This window comes from Nycticebus coucang, chromosome 4 (genome assembly GCF_027406575.1).
Source record: "Nycticebus coucang isolate mNycCou1 chromosome 4, mNycCou1.pri, whole genome shotgun sequence".
Classification (NCBI taxonomy): Eukaryota; Metazoa; Chordata; class Mammalia; order Primates; family Lorisidae; genus Nycticebus; species Nycticebus coucang.
In genome coordinates this window covers 24,698,075-24,717,448 of record NC_069783.1, presented here as the reverse complement: position 1 = coordinate 24,717,448, position 19,374 = coordinate 24,698,075, and the positions used below count along the sequence as shown (strand labels likewise).

At 49.2% G+C, this 19,374-nt stretch overlaps 1 protein-coding gene across 1 annotated transcript in view; it reads left to right on the top strand.

Annotated features, from left to right (window-relative positions):
- The window catches only part of OTOF (otoferlin), a 95,010-nt gene that overhangs the window by 42,622 nt on the left and 33,014 nt on the right, over positions 1 to 19,374 (top strand). Inside the window, exons 6-9 of the mRNA XM_053589642.1 lie at positions 9,807 to 9,880; positions 11,118 to 11,244; positions 11,723 to 11,777; positions 18,542 to 18,673. Of these exons, the coding sequence (XP_053445617.1) occupies positions 9,807 to 9,880; positions 11,118 to 11,244; positions 11,723 to 11,777; positions 18,542 to 18,673 (388 nt within the window). The remainder of the gene's footprint in view (positions 1 to 9,806; positions 9,881 to 11,117; positions 11,245 to 11,722; positions 11,778 to 18,541; positions 18,674 to 19,374) is intronic.

Genomic DNA, 19,374 nt, shown 5'->3' with positions numbered 1-19,374 from the left:
AGAAACCCCGGGAGCCAAGTGGGAAGACTGAGAGTAACAGATCCAAGTGATTGGTCTGTCTGCTCCGGGCCAGCCACTGGGAGGGGACAGCCCTAGCCTGGTCAGCGTTGAGCCCACCCCTCAGATTTTGAACTCTTTAGTAGCAGGCCTGGGCCAGAATCCCAGCTCTGCCTCTTACTAGCCATGTGACCCTTGGCAAGTCACAAAACCTTTTCAACCCCTTTGCCTCACCTCTGGGGACCACAGCAATGAGAACCCCCACCCTATTGTTGGGAAATCCAGAGGGATTGTGGAGAAACAAGTTGTAATAGAGGTGCAGAGCACTGCCCACATAGGGGCTGGTGACAAACAGATTCACTGTAATAGAACAATGTAAAGATCGGGAATTGAGCTGGAAATGGTAAAAGGAGGAGGAGGAACAGAGACCAGACGGGGACCAAGAGGGTGCTGACACAGTGGGCACACTTGGCCCCTTGCTCTGTCACCACTTAGGAGAGAGCTGGGCAGGACTGGGTCAGAGGGCTGTAGGCAGGCTCTAAGACAGGGCTTCCTGAGAACAAGAGTAGAAGCCATGTGAGGGCCATTCATTGTAGGAAAAGGAGTGCTGGCCCAGAATCAGGAGAGCTAAGGTCCACTAAGTCCCACCCTGACTGTGCCACTCACTAGCCAAGTGATGTTGGACACATCATTATCCCCTGGGGTCAGTAACACGAATGAGTTCAGCTAGCAGACACCTGGCTCCCTCTAACTCTGACATCCTGAAGGAATCAGGGGTGCTCTGGCCCTGTAGGTAGCGTCTGTGAGAAATGCCTCTCTGGAGCACATGGCAGTCAGGAAGGCGGCGCCTCTCTGGGGCAGCTGTAGCTAGGTCAAGCGGAGCCAGTCTCTCTCAGTTCACACTAGCCAGCAGGGTGTGGTCTAGAGAAAGCATGGTGAGAGCTCGGGCCCCCACCCCCAGAGAGCCCTGGGACCCAGAAATATGGAGGCAAGAGGGCTCCTCCCCCACTTCCTCACAGCCTGCCTGGCTTTCCCACCTCTCCTGACCTTCAGTGGCCACTCCCAGGGCAGTAGCAGGAGGGTGGGGAAGACGGGGACAGTTTATCCCAGGGACTGGGAACCAGGCGAGGGTACCTTCCAGGTGCCCCTGCCCAGAGTAGCAGGGAGGGTTCACACTCTTTCCCAGGCCTGAGGACACCTTCAGGGTGGTTTTGGTTGCCACACCTTCTTCCCCCAGGTCTAGGCGTGCAGCCGGCAGGCCTGGGTGAGGGGAAAGGGGGTCTAGAAAACTCTAAAGATGGACCATTTGCTGGTGAGGAGAAGGTGGAGCTGGTTTGGAGAACTTGGAGTTTTCCTGTAGTTTCATTCTGGCTGCTGATACATGCCATTGAGTCCAGGGTCAAGGAATGCTGAAGTGTCAAGGGGAACCTAGAAGCTGACCTCATATGAGGTCTTCCTTTGTGTCTTCCCTTGTCACAGAAATGCCTGGAAAGCCAGGCCTGCCAGCTCTGGGGAGGCAAGAGTGCCCTCCAGAAGGGCCTTTGCCAACCTCTTGGCCAATGGAAACACCTCTGTTCCCTGAGGAGGACAGGAAGGGGGAAAGCTCCCCGTCTGTGGGGGTGAATAAAGCACTTGCTGGGCAGGGGGAGCAGATACAGTGAGCAGGCGGGAAACAGCCTCAGCCCAGGCAAGCCCTGAGGCCAACTCCTTCTGCTGCCCAACCCCGCTGTCTGGTGTCCCCGGGAATGTAGGGATTCCTGCCAGGCTTCTCTCTGCAGGGTCTCATCTCAAGGGAGGCAGGGGCAGGAGCCTCTTCTGTTCTCCTTGTGGATCATTCTTCCACTCCAGTAGAGGCTTGTGAAGCCAGGTACCTCCCTCCTATGCTTGCAGGGCACATGTGCACGGCAGGGCTCTGAGAGGAAGGAGCATGGGGTGTGTGCTGGGGGGTGTGCACAAGCGTGAGTGGGGGGGTGATGTTCATCATTTCCCACAGCCCCCTAAGGGCTAGAAAATCCCTCCCTGGTACCTTTTGCCAGGCTGAGCTCCAAAGTTGCAACAGCTCCCAAAGTAGCTCAGAGAAGCCAGCGTCTCTGGCCAAGCTGGGATTTGGGGCTACTGAGGCTCAGTCCCCCTTCTCTTCAGCAAGCTGTTGTCTGCTGATTTGGGAAGCCAGACACCTGGCTGATGTTAACGCCTTTGAACTCCAAACAGACCTGCTTGCCTAAGGTGAAGATTAGCTGGCTGGAGCTGGACTGCAGCTGAGCTATGTCTAGGCCTCCAGGTCCTGAGCTATCAGGTGTGAGTCAAGTCTACCTGGGCAGAACAGGCTATTAGGAGGGGGAAATTCTGATTGTTACTCACTTCCTTTTCTTCCTTTTCATTGCTACAACATCAAAAAAGGATTTAGAGAATATTCCAGAAAGGTTTTCTGGAAGCCTCTCTAAAGAGAGAGAGGAATGCTGAGCTCTGGAGTAGTAGCTCACTTAACAGCCCCACCCCACACACCACCCCAGCACCTCCCCAACTACCTGTCTTCTGGGGCCTGGGTGCCCTCATAACAGTGCACCTCCTCACCCCCCACACCCTCTCAGAGCAGGCTCAGCCCCTGGTTTCCCTCCAGAGCCCCGGAGGCTTGGAGTTCCCAGCCCCACTGGAAGGGATGAAGGGAGAAGGTCAGAGAGAAGCAGGTGACCAAGGCCAGAGGGTGGCCAGACTCCTGCGACTCTGTGCTCCCTGGGGAAGCCACAGTGACCATTCTGGAATCACCAGACCTTAGCCTGGGGTGGAGAAGATCAGTGACACCCTGAGGCCACTCCCTTACCCAGTCCCCCTTCTGTGAGCCCCTCCCTCTTCTCCATGGAACCAGGGGCCATGGGACCCCTGCCCAGTAGTCTTGGGCCATAGAAGAGGCTGTGAGGGATCTGTGGTTCAAGGAGGCTCTGGGACCTGTGGGGCCAGCAGGGCCAGGGGCTAGGCTGCAAGGGTCTCTGGCCCACACCCTCTCACACAGGATCCCTTGTCTCCCCATTTCTCCCCCTACTCAGCAAAGGCAGAGAGAAGACCAAGGGAGGCAGAAATGGCGAGTACAAGTAGGTGTCCCAGGTCAGGGCAGAGGTGGCGGGGCCCAGAGTCTCCTCACCTAAGGGTTGTGGAGGGCGGGAGGGCGCTCTGTTCCGGGGGAGCCAGCGCCAGCGCCGAGGTGTGCAGGGAGGCATTTCCCTCTGACCCTGGGGCCAAGGGGCAGGTGGCCGGGACTTCTGGTTTCCACTCTCCGCTCTCAGGGGTGATCCTCCTCCCTCCAATGCCTTGTTCCTCCTCCACTGCTCCTTTCAGCCCCTTACCCTGTGACCCTTGGGCTTCCCTGAGAGGCAGGGCACAGCTAAAGGCAAGAGAAGGGAAGAGCACAGGGAGCAATGGACCTCCCCTTCCCAGAGTTAAGGCAGGGCTGGGCAGGGAGGAAAAGCTCTGGGCACTGTGTAGCTGCAGGGCCCACCAAGAGCAGAAGGCTAAGGAGAGACCACCACTTTGGTGGCTCACTATCTCCATTCCCCAAAAAGGCTTCCTTGGGGAGGGAGATTGGTCACTGCATGGCAGGGGGAAGGGAAGGGAGCTCCAGACGGGAGCAGCCACAGGGGGCTGGAAGGATGCAAAGCCTGGGGCTATGAATGGGTTGTGTAGGCTCCCTGAGAAGCCCACTGACATTGGAGACTCTAGCTTCACAGGGGACTTCCCAAGGGCAGGGGCGGCCCCAGGGCTGACCACATTGGAGAAGGCCTCTTGTCAACTCTCCTTACAGATGTTGAATCTGAGTCCCAGAACAGGGGCAGAGCTGGAACCAAAAACCAAAATTTCACTTCTCGCCGGAGTCCGCAACAGACCCAGGAAGAGTCTAGAGAGCTTAATTGTACTCTTAAGTTTAATTCTCCAAACACACCAATGAGAGCTGAAAGCTAAGAATGCCTTTATTTTCCAGATAAAGAATCTGAGCCCCAGAGATGTTAAGAGATTTGCTCAAAACTGTGTTAAAAATTAGTTCAGATGCAGATATAATAGAAACAACACGATTATGTGTTTAGGGGCCTACACTGATCGGCACTGGTATGGGCTCGGGGTGTCTGCTTACAAGAAGATTCTAGGGCACTTTTAGCCTTGGTCATTGCCTTGACAAAAGCGTATTGAACTCCAACCTCATGCTTGTTATACACAAGCAGAAGCAATAATGAAGCAGTGTTGACATTGCAGTGATGGAGGGAATGGCCCATGTGGGGAGACCTCTGGCCCAGAGACCTAAAGGATGTGGGAGTTCACAAAGTTCCCAGCAAGAGAAGAGCTTCAGGCAGTGCATGTGTCCAGGCTTAGAGAGGGAGCCAGGGAGCTGAAGCCTGTGGTGAGTGGGTGATGAGGGGGTTGCTGAGCTGGAGGCTGCTCTTAGAGAGAGGGTTCCAAGGTTCAGATTTCTCCATGGATGTGTAAATATAAAAAGCATTTACATGGGACACAAACAGAGCCTGTGCCCAGCTCTCTGTCAGAGACTGGTGATGCTCTAAGCCCTTCTTGATGTCTAGCTCCCCAGTCAGTCCCAGGCCAGACCCACAGGACACAGACTAGCCTGATTCCTTTGACTACAGCTGGAGTAGCAGGTGCCTCTCAGTGTTAGCACACAGTAGGCCCACACAATTGCTCCTTCTCTAGCCCTACCCCATCCTAATTTCTTGCCATCTTCAATTAATATGTGACACAAAGCAAACCCGTATGTATTATTATCAATGTGCAGAGAAGTAGGAGTATTGAAAGAGTAGGAAAATGGGATTTCTAAGAGATGAAACTCTTTAGCCTGGAGAAGGAAAAACCGTGGGGACAGTTTTCAGTCTCTGAAAGGATGACAGGTGGCAAAGCTGGCTAGTTTCTATCTCCACTGAGGAGAGATAAATGGAAATAGATTTAAGTTTCTACAGGGAAACCTAACATTCAACCCACAAAAGAACTTGTGTTCCTCTGAAAACGTAAGATTCTGAGATAGGTTAGTTTGGGGGAATGGGAAATATGTTTTCATGATACTATTTGCTCAAGCCTTGTAAAGGGTTGGGGCCCCCACGGAGAACATATATAAGTATTAGCCAGTTTCCCTAGTGATCATGGGGCCGGAGTAAGTCCTTGTGGTTCTCCCAAGCCTCCTGGTACAACTTGGGCAGAGATGCTAATGGGGCAGTTTAGAGACAGGATGGTGCTTACATAAAGGGTTGATCTATCCTGCCTACTTTTTTTTTTTTTTTTAAATAGACAGAGTCTCACTTTGTCACCGTCGGTAGAGTGCCATGGCGTCACAGCTCCCAGCAACCTCCAGCTCTTGGGCTTAGGCGATTCTCTTGCCGCAGCCTCCCGAGTAGCTGGGACTACAGGTGCCTGCCACAACATTCAGCTATTATTTTTTTGTCATTGCAGTTTGGCCAGAGCCAGGTTCAAACCCGCCACCCTTGGTATATGGGGCCGGCACCCTACTCACTGAGCCACAGGGGCTGCTCTATCCTGCCTACTTATGGGAAACTAACTGAGACTAACCAAAATCAACATGCTTTCAAAGATACCTGTAAAGGCTGCAATTATGAAATTCCCTGTACTTGGGGCATGGAAAATTTAAAAGATAAATGCATCAAAGGGCACTTGGAGAACATGTCCTCAAGTTTGGAGAATCTGGCTATCAGAGCAATGCAAAGAAGGACCACAGACTCCATTTCTCATAGATAGGAGTTTGTTTATCTTGATTAGCTGAGGCCCGGGCTAATGTGCCAAAACAGTTCCAACTGAAGCCAATTGTAGGGCAGAAGCCCTGGGCAGTGAGTAGGCCCAGTCTACAGTTCATTTAGTCATGCCCTTCTAAGTCACAACTTTCAGAATAATACATAGACCTGAATAAAGAAATACGTAAGTCACTAAATTTAACTTGGTGAATGTCCCTAAGCCATTATGAATACCAAGCTCTTCCCTAGGACCCTGTGTGCATCACATAACCACAGCAACGTGCTTCTAAATCTGAGCCACAGAATGAGCAGAGAAATTGTCAGATCCAAAAATGAACAAAAGTTTACAATGAGTGAACTAATTTTAAAATCTTTTCTCTAGAAATACCAGTCTAGGTCGTAGGCGTGTGTCATTCTGACTGTGGTGAATGCGGCAACAGGAAGCTCAGATGTGATTCTGAATCCTCATGTTTCCCAGGAGGCCTCTCCTTGCTTCCTGCTTCTCAAGCTTTAATATGTTGGTGAATAAGGAGTCAGGGTTTGTAAAGCAGGCTTTCACTGAGTTCATTACAGACTTGTTTGCTTTGCTGTTTCTCACCATATCCTACTTTGGTAATTGCAAAACCCAACTAGACCAAATGCAGAGTTTACTTTGGAGGAAAAAAAAAAAGGTCAACAGAAACCTAATCAGCAAATTATATTGTTTGAAATCTATGTCTTTAATACAACTGGATAATCTTCAAAATTACCTGATTAAGTTAACAGTTATTTCAAAATCTCCTTTAACCTTCGCCAAGAGACTGCTTTCTGGGAACAGTGCTGCAATCAGGCAGAAGGGGCTCTTTCTGTAATGAACTTCTGAGGTGTCACTGATCAGAAACGCACAAAGGGCAATGGTAGTGATGAACTGAGGAGACAAGTCTAGGGAGAAGCAAACAGGCACAGAGCCGGTGGTAAGAATTCTGGAAATGACATCCTTCACTGCACATTTCTGCATTTTTCACAAAGGAACAAACCATGTTGAGATCTTCCGAGGCACACAGGTAGACTATCGGTGAGCCTGTCTACTTCAGCTGGTGACAATTATGTAGGGTTGAGAGGGGAATTTCTCCTTTGAAATGCTTTGGGGAGTGGTACAGGTGGCTAGATAAATATAGTTGTTGTTGTTGTTGTTGTTTTAAGTCTATGTTTGTTTTAAGGAATAAAGTGACTTTCAAATTCAAGGGCCATAACTGCCCAAGGATGCCTGAAGTCCTTTTCCACTCTGGTGGGTCCCTGGGACCAGCACCTGAAAGCCACAGTTTCCTGCTTCTTAGCACTCTCTTTGGGCCACAGCCAGCAGGGCCAGATCCCATCCCAGCATGCTGGGCAGCTGGCTTCTCCAGGCAAGGCCTGCCTCTGTCCTGCAGTCTCAGAGCACTTTCCCAGGGGGTTCTGGACTGGAGCAGGCTGAGATGGTGATGACTTTGTGTAAGTCACACATGGGGTGGAACTGGGGTCTCTAAGACTAGCACACCCCAGGAATGGCAGAAAAGTGATGGTGCAAAGTCAAACCCTGACCTGACCAACGCAGGAGACTCCTGCTTAATTCAGGAGAGTCATGAGGCAGCGAGGGTAGGTAGAAAGGAAACTCAGGTGCTGAGACAGGCGGGGACTGTGGGGAGAAATGGAGTGGAGTAAGAGCCAGAAGTAACCACAACTCCTGAGGCTGAGTCTGTGGCAGGGGTCAGAGGACTGACATCAGCACTTGTCCCTTTGGGGCCACCAGGCAGGGAGAAATCCTAAGGATGCTACAGCCAGCCAGGATTGCCTCTGGTGGGTCCATTGATCTGTTTGATGTTATGTCACCAGCAATTTAACATTTATAGCAGTGTCTTCCCAAACTTGTTGATACTTAATTTTTTGAACAAGCCACTTCTTCATAAACATGGGCATGGTTTGCGGGATTCTTCACAGATGGTGCAATCTGCAAATTGCCACACCCATGCCTATGAGCACAGGCCCTGGAGCCCTTCTGCTGAAGTTCCAGATGGTCAGGATGGAGTCTGTAGTCAGAGAAGTCTAGTCCCACAGCATCCAAAGGAGCTGGGGCAGACTAGGACACAGGAGCTTTATGCTTCAATCCCAATTCTGCCACTTACCATGTGACCTTGTGATTATTTTCACCTCTCTGAGCCTCAATATTTTCATTGGTTGAATGAGAAGAATGTCCTTCATAAGATTGCTAGGAAGATGAAATAAGCAAACATCTAGAAAAGCCTTTGGCTCTATGTAATCTCTTTTTGGCCATTTTATGTATGCCTTATATGTATTTGGGTGTATATATAACTTATCTCTTATTAAAGGGGAGAAACTTTTTTTTTTTGAGACAGAGTCTCACTCAGTCACTACGACCCTGGGTAGAGTGTCGTAGTGTCATAATTCATGGCAACCTCAAACTCTTGAGCTCAATTGATCCTCTTGTCTCAGCCTCCCGAGTAGCTGGGACTGTAGGCGCCTGCCACTACCCCTGGCTAGTTTTTCTATTTTTAGTAGAGACAGGGTCTTACTCTTACTCAGGCTGGTCTCAAACTCCTGAGCTCAGGCAATCCACCAGCCTCGGCTTCCCAGAGTGCTAGAATTACAGGTGTGAGCCACCAGCCTCGGCCAGGGAGAAACTTTTTAAAATAATTCCAAAGCATTAAGCTTGATATTTTTAGAGCTCTTCCCCCGCCCCCTTTTCTTCCCTTTGTTACATTCCACAGAGTGCAGACACATCGGCTTTCTTTCACCCCTTTTTAGGAACTCATGAACATGCTAGTGTGTCCTAATCTGAAAGCTGGTGCCGTGCGAAAGGGGTGGCTCCTGATTGCTGCCTCACTGAGATAAGGACAGGCCTTGTTCAGCATGTGAACAGTAAAGAAAAGGCCTAGGACTGGGATAGGGCTCCTCAATCCTGGGAAGAGGGGCTTGAGGTTTCTAGGTCATCTCCACAGGGACAGCAAGGTTTTCTCCAAGCTCCCATTACTCAGCATAAAGAACAAGGATCTGGGGATCTTAGAAACCACGGTCAAGCCTCCACAGGGGGCTGCTTGACCTTAAGAGAGCCTGCTTGCACCTGGCCCTGCCCATTCCCATTGGTTGACAGCCTCACCCAGGAGGAGGAGACTGGGAAGTGGAGGGAGTCAGGTGTCTGCTCATACAATATGGATGGGGTAATGGAATACTGCACTTCACCCCTACCAATCCTACTCCTGGTCCTTCCTGGCGCCAGGACTACAGGCTCCGCTACGGGGATATCACTGCCTCTTTCCCTGAGCCCCCTGACTGCAAGGCCCTTAACCTGGGGGCACAAGCCACACCAAGCCAGAGAGGAGGTAGGAACTATGGATTCTGCTGTAAGTTCCCAGGGTTGGGGGAAAGAGGGGTTTCACAGTGAGTGAGGACAGGGAGAAGGGGCAAAAACCAGGACAGAAGAGAAATAGGAAAGGTCCGGCTCCTACTTCTCCCTGGGTGCCAAGGAGACCTGGAGAAAGATAAGGCAGGCTATGGCACCAGGGCCACGTGAGAACTGAACAGCTAGTTCCAACCACACCTACCGCCGCCTGGCAGCCTCTGTCCTTCTGTCCTCCTGCTCTGTCCGCCGTCCTCTGGCTTTCTTTCTAACCAGCTGGGATGGGATGCAGGGATAGGGAGGACAAGCCTGGGGACACTGGCAGAGCTGGGAGCTCTGAGAAGGCTGGACCGAGGGGGCTGGGGTCAGGCTGGAAGTCCAAGATCCAGAGAGGCTCCAGTGAAAACGGCTCTTTCCAGTTCAAGGTCCCCTTTGTCACTGGCCAGACCCCCATCCAGTTGCTCAGTGGGGTGAAAGGACCGCGGAGGACGAAGCAGAGGAACACTTCTGCCCTCATTTTCCCCATGGCTCCTGGCTTGGGAGTCAGGCCCCCCCATTAACCTGTGACCATTGGGTGAGGGCCAGGTATCCATCGCCCCTTCTCTTATATGTTTTCTCGTGTTTGGCTCTTCTGTGTGTTTGTGTGTTTTCTTCCACGCATCCTTCTCCCTCCACCTCATCCTGGTTGCCCCTCTCAGAGCCGGGAGGAGCGTGTTCTCTGCCATGAAGCTCGGCAAGAGCCGGACCCACAAGGAGGAGCCCCAAAGACAAGGTAAAACAGATGCTCCTGCCGGGATGGGCGGCTGCCCTCCCTGGCCTCTCACAGCCTCCAGCCTCCCGCCTCCCGCCGAGAGGTCCGGCCTCTCATTGGCTGGCTGAGGAGCCAGGCCCTGCCCCCTGAGTTTTGGTCATCTAGGAAAGGGGCCCTGGGACCTGGGAAAGGAATGCGTCTCCACTGGTCTGGAAATGAGCAGAGAGCCCTCTGTCAGTGGCCTGTTTGTAAGGGCTCCATTGGCCCTCAGTGCTTCTGATTCTTTTTTCTTCACACAGAAGCCCCCAGATGTTTTATTAGAGGAAGGAACAGCAAAAGGGTTATTTAGCCAATTCCTTATTTCTAGGGGAAAACCAGAGTCCCAGGTGTGCTTGCTCAGAGGCAGCCTCACTGTCCTGCCTTTGTCCTATGCACTCAGCCTGACCTAAGGGCAGGAGAGAGAGGCAGGGTAGGTCCTTTCCAGAGCAGTAGCTAGGAAGGGGGAAGATGTAGGGAGGCCAGGAGGAAGACATGGGGAGAAATGGAGTGGCTGGGAAAGCTGGGCAGGGGCCCACCTTCGAGGTTCCCGGCTGCCCTTGTATGGCCCAATGGCCCTCAGAGTCTCCCCCACCATCTTGCCCCATGTCAGTTCCAGCTGTGCCTTTCTCCTGAAACTGAGACAGTACCACTGCTGGCTGAGGCCCAGACCCACCATCCTTGGGTGGCTTTTCAGAATTATGATTTCTTCATCACATTTGGTTAATACATGCCAGTGAACATTAGGTTCTGGATTTCATCAGCTGTTTTATATGGATAAATTCCTTCCTAAGCCTAACTTTTCCTATCTGTATCATGAGAATAATGCCCATTGGAGCAGGTCTTGACCATAAGGACATATATGTGTAAAGTTCCTGGCCACATAGTAGCCACCCAATAAATGGTAGCTATTGTTATGAGAGATGCATAAGTACCGATTTTTATTCCCTGCCTTCCTCCTCAAAGGATATTCAGTGCTTAAGTAGTATACAATAACAGAGCGTTCAATTAAAATAAATAGGCAAGAACAGACATGATGTCAATTAAAATCAAACATCAAGATTAGCTAGAAAACACTGCAGATATACAGTCCACAACATTCTAAGCAGATGCAACTAAACACCTGAGGCTCTCAGTTTTCTGGATGCCAGAGTAAAAGGAGAAACTCAGGCACTATCCCACCGTGAGTCAGCCCATCTAACCAGCCTTTCGTCTTTCCCAGATGAACCAGCAGTGCTGGAGATGGAGGACCTGGACCATCTGGCCATTCGACTAGGGGACAGGCTGGATCCTGACTCTGTGTCTCTGGCCTCAGTCACAGCTCTCACTACCAATGTCTCTAACAAGAGGTGAGTGGACAGCAGCCCCACATCCCTATTGCCCCACCCTGTTAGGCAGGACCCAGCTTGCCATGCTTAGAATTTGGGTGGGAAAGTATCAGGACTCATGGACAGCTTCTTCCCAACCCTACCTTTTTCTTCCTCTCCTTGGATGTCTCTCTCACCTCTCTCCCTACAAAGGCAGAGTACAGTAGCTGCAGGCATGTCCCCAGGTCATTAATGCCAGCCTAGGAAGCCACAGAGCTGCCCAGCCCAAATTTGAACCTCTTGATCTAATGTCTGCCTCCCTGTTACTTCTGCCTTTGATTAGTCCTCTCTGTTGAGGCCTCTGAGAACAACTAATCCTCATTCTTTCAGAAGTCCTTGAGTGTTCGTAGGTCATGATTCTGTTCCTCTGCTCTTCTCTGAGATCTAATCACTGCCAGTGCCCTCCTCGCCCATCAGCAGTCCCCATACACTTAAACTTGATGGTAATTCTCTTCCTCAGATCTAAGCCAGACATAAAGATGGAGCCAAGTGCCGGGCGGCCCATGGATTACCAGGTAGGTAGGCACCAGGAGGCCTCATGCTTTTCAGATTCTTCTCGAGTGGGGGTTCCAGATAGATGTGCATTATAGACTCTGTTGACACATGGATCTGGGGGTCATAGAGAGCCACAGCTAAATATAAATTCCTGAAGTAAGCTTGCTCCTGGGAGGCATTCCTAGAAGTATCATCAGTAGAGAGGTACAAAACCAAAGAGGAGCTTAAGAACTCTGCTTATGCTGGTCAAAGGCCTTCTAGGATTTTTGTCCAGCATTGGACTTCATAAAGTGGTGAAAAAGTGTAAGCAGCGGTACCCAGAGTGGAGATGTTCAGGTCAGGTCTATTGAAAGGGGATAGTGACACACCTGGGCAGTACAAAGACGGTGTCTGTGCCTAGGGGTAGTTAGAACCCCCTTTCATGTGGGGCCACGAGGGGTAGGCAAATTCCACAGTTTGCCTGGAGCGCTTTGGTGACTTAGGGTCCTTTGGCACAAACTTGTGGGGGTGCTAACTAGATCTTTTGTGTCCTTTGTCTTGAGAGGGGGGAGGTTCATTGTAAGGCTGCATTAGGCTCCCCAACAAGTAGAAAGCACTTAGCAAAACCATAAAGAGACCACGAAGATCCACAAAAAAAGTATTCAAACATTAAAATGGCAGCCTTTGAAGAAAGTATTTTGGAGTCTTTTTAAAAATTGTTTTGTGTTATTTTATTGCTGGAAATAATGTCAATCCTGATTATCTCTGGATGGTAAGAATGTGGGTGATCACATTTTCTTGATTTTGCTTCTCTGTATTTTCTGAGATTAATACCTAACTTGTTTGTTTGTATGTTTCTAAAAGTAGAGACAAAAAGACTGAGACAAGAAGGGGTTTACAGCTGTAAAACACAGAATGTGGCCACAGTGCAGGTGATGAGCATGTCTGATGGCCGCAGGAACAGGGCCACATGGGCCTCAGCTTTGTAGGGCCAGGCCTTCAATCTTTGCTTTTCTCCCAGAGTTGATTAGAGCCTGAGAGACAGAAATACACTAACTCAACTCACAATAGACTGATGTACAGGCCAGAAGCACCAGTACTTATTTATAAACTGGAAGCAAGGAAGGAGGAAGCATCTCTCAGAAAGGGTCCAGGGACCCTCCATTGCTCTAGACCAGGCATCCTCAAACTTTTTAAACAGGGGGCCAATTCACTGTCTCTCAGACCGTTGGAGGGCCAGACTATAGTTTAAAAAAAAAAAAAAACTATGACCAAATTCCTATGCACACTGCACATATTTTGAAATAAAAAAAACAAAACAGGAACAAATACAATCACACTTCATGTGGCCCGTGGGCCACAGCTTGAGGACCCCTGCAGCCCCTCCACTGGAGGCTAACAAGACCCAGCTGTAAATCGGAAGACTATTGAGCATTCCTAGTTTTGAGTGAGAATGGTGGCTGATCAGAAGGGAGAGTGACTTGGCATCCATAGCTCAGAGAGTAGGGCGCCAATCACGTAACACCAAAGCTGGTGAGTTCGAGCCCAGCCCAGGCCTGCTAAACAACAATGATAACTGCAACCAAAAACTAGCCAGGCATTGTGGCGGGCACCTGTAGTCCCAGCTACTTGGGAGGCCTTGGCAAGAGAATCAACTGAGCCCAAGAGTTTGAGGTTGTGTGAGCTGTGACGCCACAGCACTCTACCGAGGGCAATGTGGTGAGACTCTGTCTCAAAAAAAAAAAAAAAAAACAGAAGGGCAGAGCTTTCAGAAAACCCCCCCTGGCTGCTACTGCACTTCCTGACTTGGGTATGCCTGTCTGGGTACCTGCCCCGGGCCCCAGAATCAGAGTGAGCCTCCTCTCTTCAGGTAGAGCTTTTTCTTTGATGTCCATTTCCCAGGCCCTGAGTACACCACCTTCTTTAAGGCTGGTCCCACCTCACTTCACTAGGGTGATTATATAAAGAACTACATGGCACTTAACTGTGTAAAAGATACATCTGGTCATGTTTTTTTGCTTAATTCTGCTTCAGCTATTTTTCATTTACTCAGCAACTATCTTCCCAGCCTTGAAAAATAGCCCCAGGCAGTGTCAAATGGACCTGCCCTGTAGTTTTTTTTTTTTTTTTTTTTTTTTTAGAGAGTTTTTTTTTTTTTTTTTGTAGAGACAGAGTCTCACTTTATGGCCCTTGGTAGAGTGCCATGGCATCACACAGCTCACAGCAACCTCCAGCTCCTGGGCTTAAGCGATTCTCTTGCCTCAGCCTCCTGAGTAGCTGGGATTACAGGCGCCCGCCACAGCACCTGGCTATTTTTTTGTTGCAGTTTGGCCGGGGCTGGGTTTGAACCCGCCACCCTCTCATATGGGGCCCGGCGCCCTACTCACTGAGCCACAGGTGCCGTCCTTTTTAGAGAGTTTTAAACTACTCAAGCCTTTGGATTCCTTGGAGGTTTGAGTCTCTTGACCCCTTATCTCTCTGTCCAAACCCAAACACCAAGTGTCCTGAGATTATTGTGGGCTTTTTCAAGGGCTCAGGGCTTTGTTTCTCTGTATGCTGAGAACAAGAACATTTCAATGAAAAGATTCCAGTTTAGGTACCATGTCACTGGCGTGCCAGGTAAGGGCACATTGAAAACAGAATCGTTGTTGTTAATGTAACTTACGTTTTTAAAAGATTTAAATAGCACTGTGCTATTTAAAGGAGCTATCTATATGTTTTCATTTATATTAACATAATTCTTACCACTACCCAAATACAGGCGTTACTGCATTTTATAGGTAAGAAACTGAGGCCCAAGGAAACTAAAGAGTTTGCCCCAGGTCATAGTCAGGACTAGCACCAAGGTTCAAACCCAAGGGATCACAGCAGTGAGAGCAGCTGATTTCTCTATAATCAAGCCCTCTGGACAGTTGTGCCCTCTGGTCCCTGGTTAATCTTTATTTATTACTTACTGCTTGTTTCCAAAAGCTTTTCAAACTACTTCCTGCCAGCAACTTTTATTAACTGAGACACACATTTTTCCCTCCAAAGACCTTTTCAACCTGAACAGAAGAAAACAGCTGTTGTATTTAACCTGGTAGTGTTTCCCAAGAGGTTCATTCATTCACAGCTCAACTGCAAGCATTAACCCACTTTGAGAAAGAGCTATGAGGATGCAAACGTGGAATTAGTTTTACTTCCGATAAATACAACATGTAAAGCAATAAAACCAGAAGGGCCTTGACTCTCTGGGAGAACTTGGCTTTGACAGTTAAGAAGGCCTGGGAAAGCATGCCCCATTGGTGAGAGGAGGAGAAGGGAACTTGGCTGAACTCAGGTCCAGGCAGAGTCCTGGTGGCTGGGAACCATTCTAAAGGTTGTGCAGCACTGAAAAGAAGCCTGGAGGGGAAAAGACCATGGTGCACCTAGACTCCCTGGTTCTTCCATTTGGAATGGTTGTGGCATGGAAACTTTTCCTAATTGTTGGCAACTTAAAGGCAAGAAGTCACAGTTGCCTCCACGTGAACGTGCAGTTTCCCTGCCAGAGCGAGCAGTTCTCGGCATTTGGCAGAGATGTTCTTGATGGGTCATGGAGTCTTGAGTCTCTTCCTCTCCTCTCATCCGGACACCAAGACTTAGTACGTTTTTGCCTCCAAACATCTCTTCAGTTTTCACCTCTGTTTCCTCACCCCCACCACTGACCTGAGGTCCCCAGCATCAACTGCACAAGTGCACCGACTGCCTACCTCTCCTCCCCCCCTCAGATTGCCTCCTCTACCCCAACCTCCATGCCACTGCTGGAGAGATCTTGTCAAAATGAAAATCTTGTCATGCTGCCTCTCCAGCACGTGGAGATGAGGGAAGCAAAGGATATTGCAGGAGAACAGTCCTAGAGGGACCCCCAGCTCTAGCTAGCTCCTAGCTGATGTTCCTAAAGTATGATCAGGTTCCTCAGAAGCAGGTCACAAAACCACAGAGCACTTGGGTTCTCTCAGGACAGGGATCTAAATTTACCACTCAGCATTGTTCCTTGGGATGGCTTTCATGAAGCCACTTGGGGATTCTGTAGAATAGTCAGTAACCAAAAGAGTCAGTTGGTCACTTGGTCCCAGTCATGGCTTCGTTTGCTTCCTCATCTCCCACACTGGGAAAACGGAATCCTCTGCTGATGATTGGAGAAGGGGATGGCCACTCTCCTCCCTCAGAATCCTGAAGAATGACTAGTTCAAGTGCGGCATTTCCCTTTTATAGAGCTCCAGTGAACTGGGAGGTAACAGGGTTTCATGCCCTCCTTCCACTGCCCAGCACCAGGTGCACCACCACCTTCTCCAGGCTACCCTCAGGGACACCCCTCAACCAGCAAGGAGCACCCTTTGGAGCTTCTCTTCCCCAGTTTTACTTGTTCAAGCCTCTGCCCTCCTCCCTGCTCCACTCCACGTCCTGATTCTAGTACCAGAGCTTCCAACCTGGGTGGCGCCATTGCCATCTGATCTCTACTTTAGAGAGGAAGATGGAAACTTACCAAACCTGAAAAAGGGAAGGGGGAAAGGGCTGTCGTTATGACCAGGAAACATAAAACTGACCAACCTCTCGGCAGTGGGGAAGTTAGTCTCTTGCTGGCATAACTTTGGTATGTGCCAAAACTATGTCTGTCTACTTCCCAGTCTTGAGTTACAGGAAGCCTTTTGTTATTGTTATTTTTGTTGTCATCGTTGGGTGTGTTAGTCGTGGAAAAAAATGATGAGATTTTAAAAAAAATCTTTGGTATAAAAAGTTCATGGAAGTTTAAACTCTCTAAACTACTGTACAAAGAATATTCTGGAAGGACTCCTAGTGTCTGTTGACTCTCTTCGCAGTGAACTCCTCAGAACGAAGTTAGTTAGTTGTATTTCCTTTTTAGCTCCCTCAGGAAATGGTAGTTACTGAATTTCTTTGAAGCCTCAGATTACACACTTTCGCATGTCTCTTTGGTGCTTGGAGTTCCAAGCAGAAATGTTTGCTTTTATAATTCAAGTGTTGTTTCAATTAGCAAATATTCAGTTTCCCATTTATATACTTTCCTAGTAATGTCGTAGGAAATGTATCTATTTCCTTAACATTTAACTTGTGATGTGTGGACTTTTCTTGGCCTTCAGAATATTTAAGACTTTGATAGACACAATGGATGATAATTTTGGTGGTGGTTCTTTTCTTATGAAACAGGAAGATAATTCTTTCAAGTGAAATTGTATTTAGAAGCTGCATTGAAGCACAGCAAGTAAAATACCAAACGTCCAGGATGAGAGGAATAAAGAGAAAATCTTCCAGTTTCATTAGAAGAATGTTCTGGAGTAAATGCTAACACTAGCTGAGGGAAAGCTTTTTTGTCTAAATGCAAGTTCAAGAGAGTCAAGTGAAATAATCCTGAGCATCATACACAACCCTACCTACTTGAGAGACTAACCACTTAATTGAAGTCGATTCTGTTTGAGAAACCATTTATGTAGCTCCCATTTTGTAGAGCTTCCTCCATTCACACACACATCATCTTATTTAATCCTCACACAACATTATGGGTAGCTGGTATCTCTGCCCATAGCTGAAAAACTTGAGGCCCAGTGAGCCTACGTGGTCATCTGCGCTTGGATCTGGCAACAAGTCAGGTCAGGGGCTCAATGCCAAGTCCAGCAACCCCATGTCTGTGCTTCTTTCTATTTTGTATAGTCACCTAATAATGTGAAGTGACATCTCCGAATCCAAAGTGAGAAGTGATGGCTTAAAAGGAGGGTTCCAGGAAAGCAGTAGTAACACCAGAAATTAATGTCTCTCTTTCTCTCTTGATCCTTGTGTTTTATATCTTTTTAGCTATAGATATGTATCTTTTTAGCTTAAAATATGTAAGCCAATCATTATTTGCAGTAAGCAAGGGGAAGGAGTTTGTTTCACTCTTTTCTGTGCCTCGCCCTAGTAGATGCCTAGTAAGTATTTATTGGAAACAACAACAATAACAACAAACAATTGAAAATGGGCTTCCTGGGATAGAAGTTAGATTCCAGAGAGCTGAATGCCCGTGAAAGGGTGAAGTAGAACACACACAAAATACGACCATTAGGCAAGGAAAGGTGGCTCCAGTGGGTGCCAAAGCCTCACTGGCTATTTAAATAAAGAAATTAAACAACAGAGGAGGGGGCAGGAATGTGGAAAGGAGCCAAATTCCAGAAACACAAAGAAATATCAGAAGCCTGCTGGCTTAAATGAGCAGGAAATGTAATGCAAGTTAATGGAGACTTAAAAGCTTAATTCCTGAGTGTGTGAAAACTGTGAAGTGGGTTTGGCAGCCCTCCCTGAAACAGAGCCATCAATGCTGGGAGAGAATTCAGAGCGCTTGGAATAGCCTAGGAGCTTTAATAATACTGATGGTGGATGCTATGCCTGAGATTAGGTTGAGTTAGATTAGTCTGGAGTGTGGTCTGAACCTCAGAGGTTTTTTTTTGGTTTGTTTGTTTTTTTGCAGTTTTTAGCTGGGGCTGGGTTTGAACCTGCCACCTCCGGCATATGGGACCGGCGCCCTACTCCTTTGAGCCACAGGCGCTGCCCCTGAACCTCAGAGTTTTTACATCACTCCCCCACAAGTAATTCTAGTGAGCACGCTTCTATAAATGAAACACCAAGGCTTACAGAGCTAATAACCCAAGATTGCCCATGGATTAGAGACAGTGGTCAGAGCAGACCCCAGGGTGTGACTGCAAGTCCAGTGCTGGCTCCTGGGACCCTCTAGCCCTGCAGGACCAGGCCTTCAGGCCCACACAGCTTTCTCCAAGCCTTTTCCTTCTCCTGCCCTCAGGTCAGCATCACAGTGATTGAGGCTCGGCAGCTGGTGGGCTTGAACATGGACCCCGTGGTGTGTGTGGAGGTGGGCGATGACAAGAAGTACACATCCATGAAGGAGTCCACTAACTGCCCCTATTACAATGAGGTCAGTGGCCCCATGGCCTTAGTTAGGGAAAGGGACCTCCCAAAATGTGTCAGGAGGGTGAGTCTCAGCCCCATCCAGGCCCAACAGAGCATCTGGGAGTCCAGGGGCACAAGGGGTTCCCAGCAGGGCTGACGTTGGCCCGCCCATTCCAGCCCCCAGAGCAGTGCCATGTGCTGCCACACCCTCTGAGTCCCCAGGCTGGAGCCAGGCTCACGCTGGTCATTGAAATAAACATGTCTGGACACTTCCATGCAGCTCCCAGCAGTGCCTGTGAATGAACTCCCCCTCAAACCCTCCCCATGAGGCCAGGTCCCCACCGTTTTCCAGGACACAGCCCTAGGGCAGGGCCACCTCATTCCAGCCCCTGGTGGCAGTCACACCATTAACAGGCACATCCTGTGTGCCAGGCACAATCCCAAATCCCTTGCGTGCATCACCTCTTCTCACCTTCTGAATGATAGTCAGAGGTTGTCACTATTAATTCCTTTATACACAAGAGGACCCTGAAACTTTGGTGGGAAAGACCTTACCCAACCTTAAGGTGCCAGCGCGGAGTTCTGCGTGCGCCCCCTGCTGGTCGAGTCCTGTGTGCTCACCCTCTTTGCTCGGCTGCCTCTGGGCTGCGGGAACCTCTGTGGGACTTTTCTCCCGAGCACTGGCGTTAAGGCCTGATACCTACTCCTGTATTTTACATCATCTGA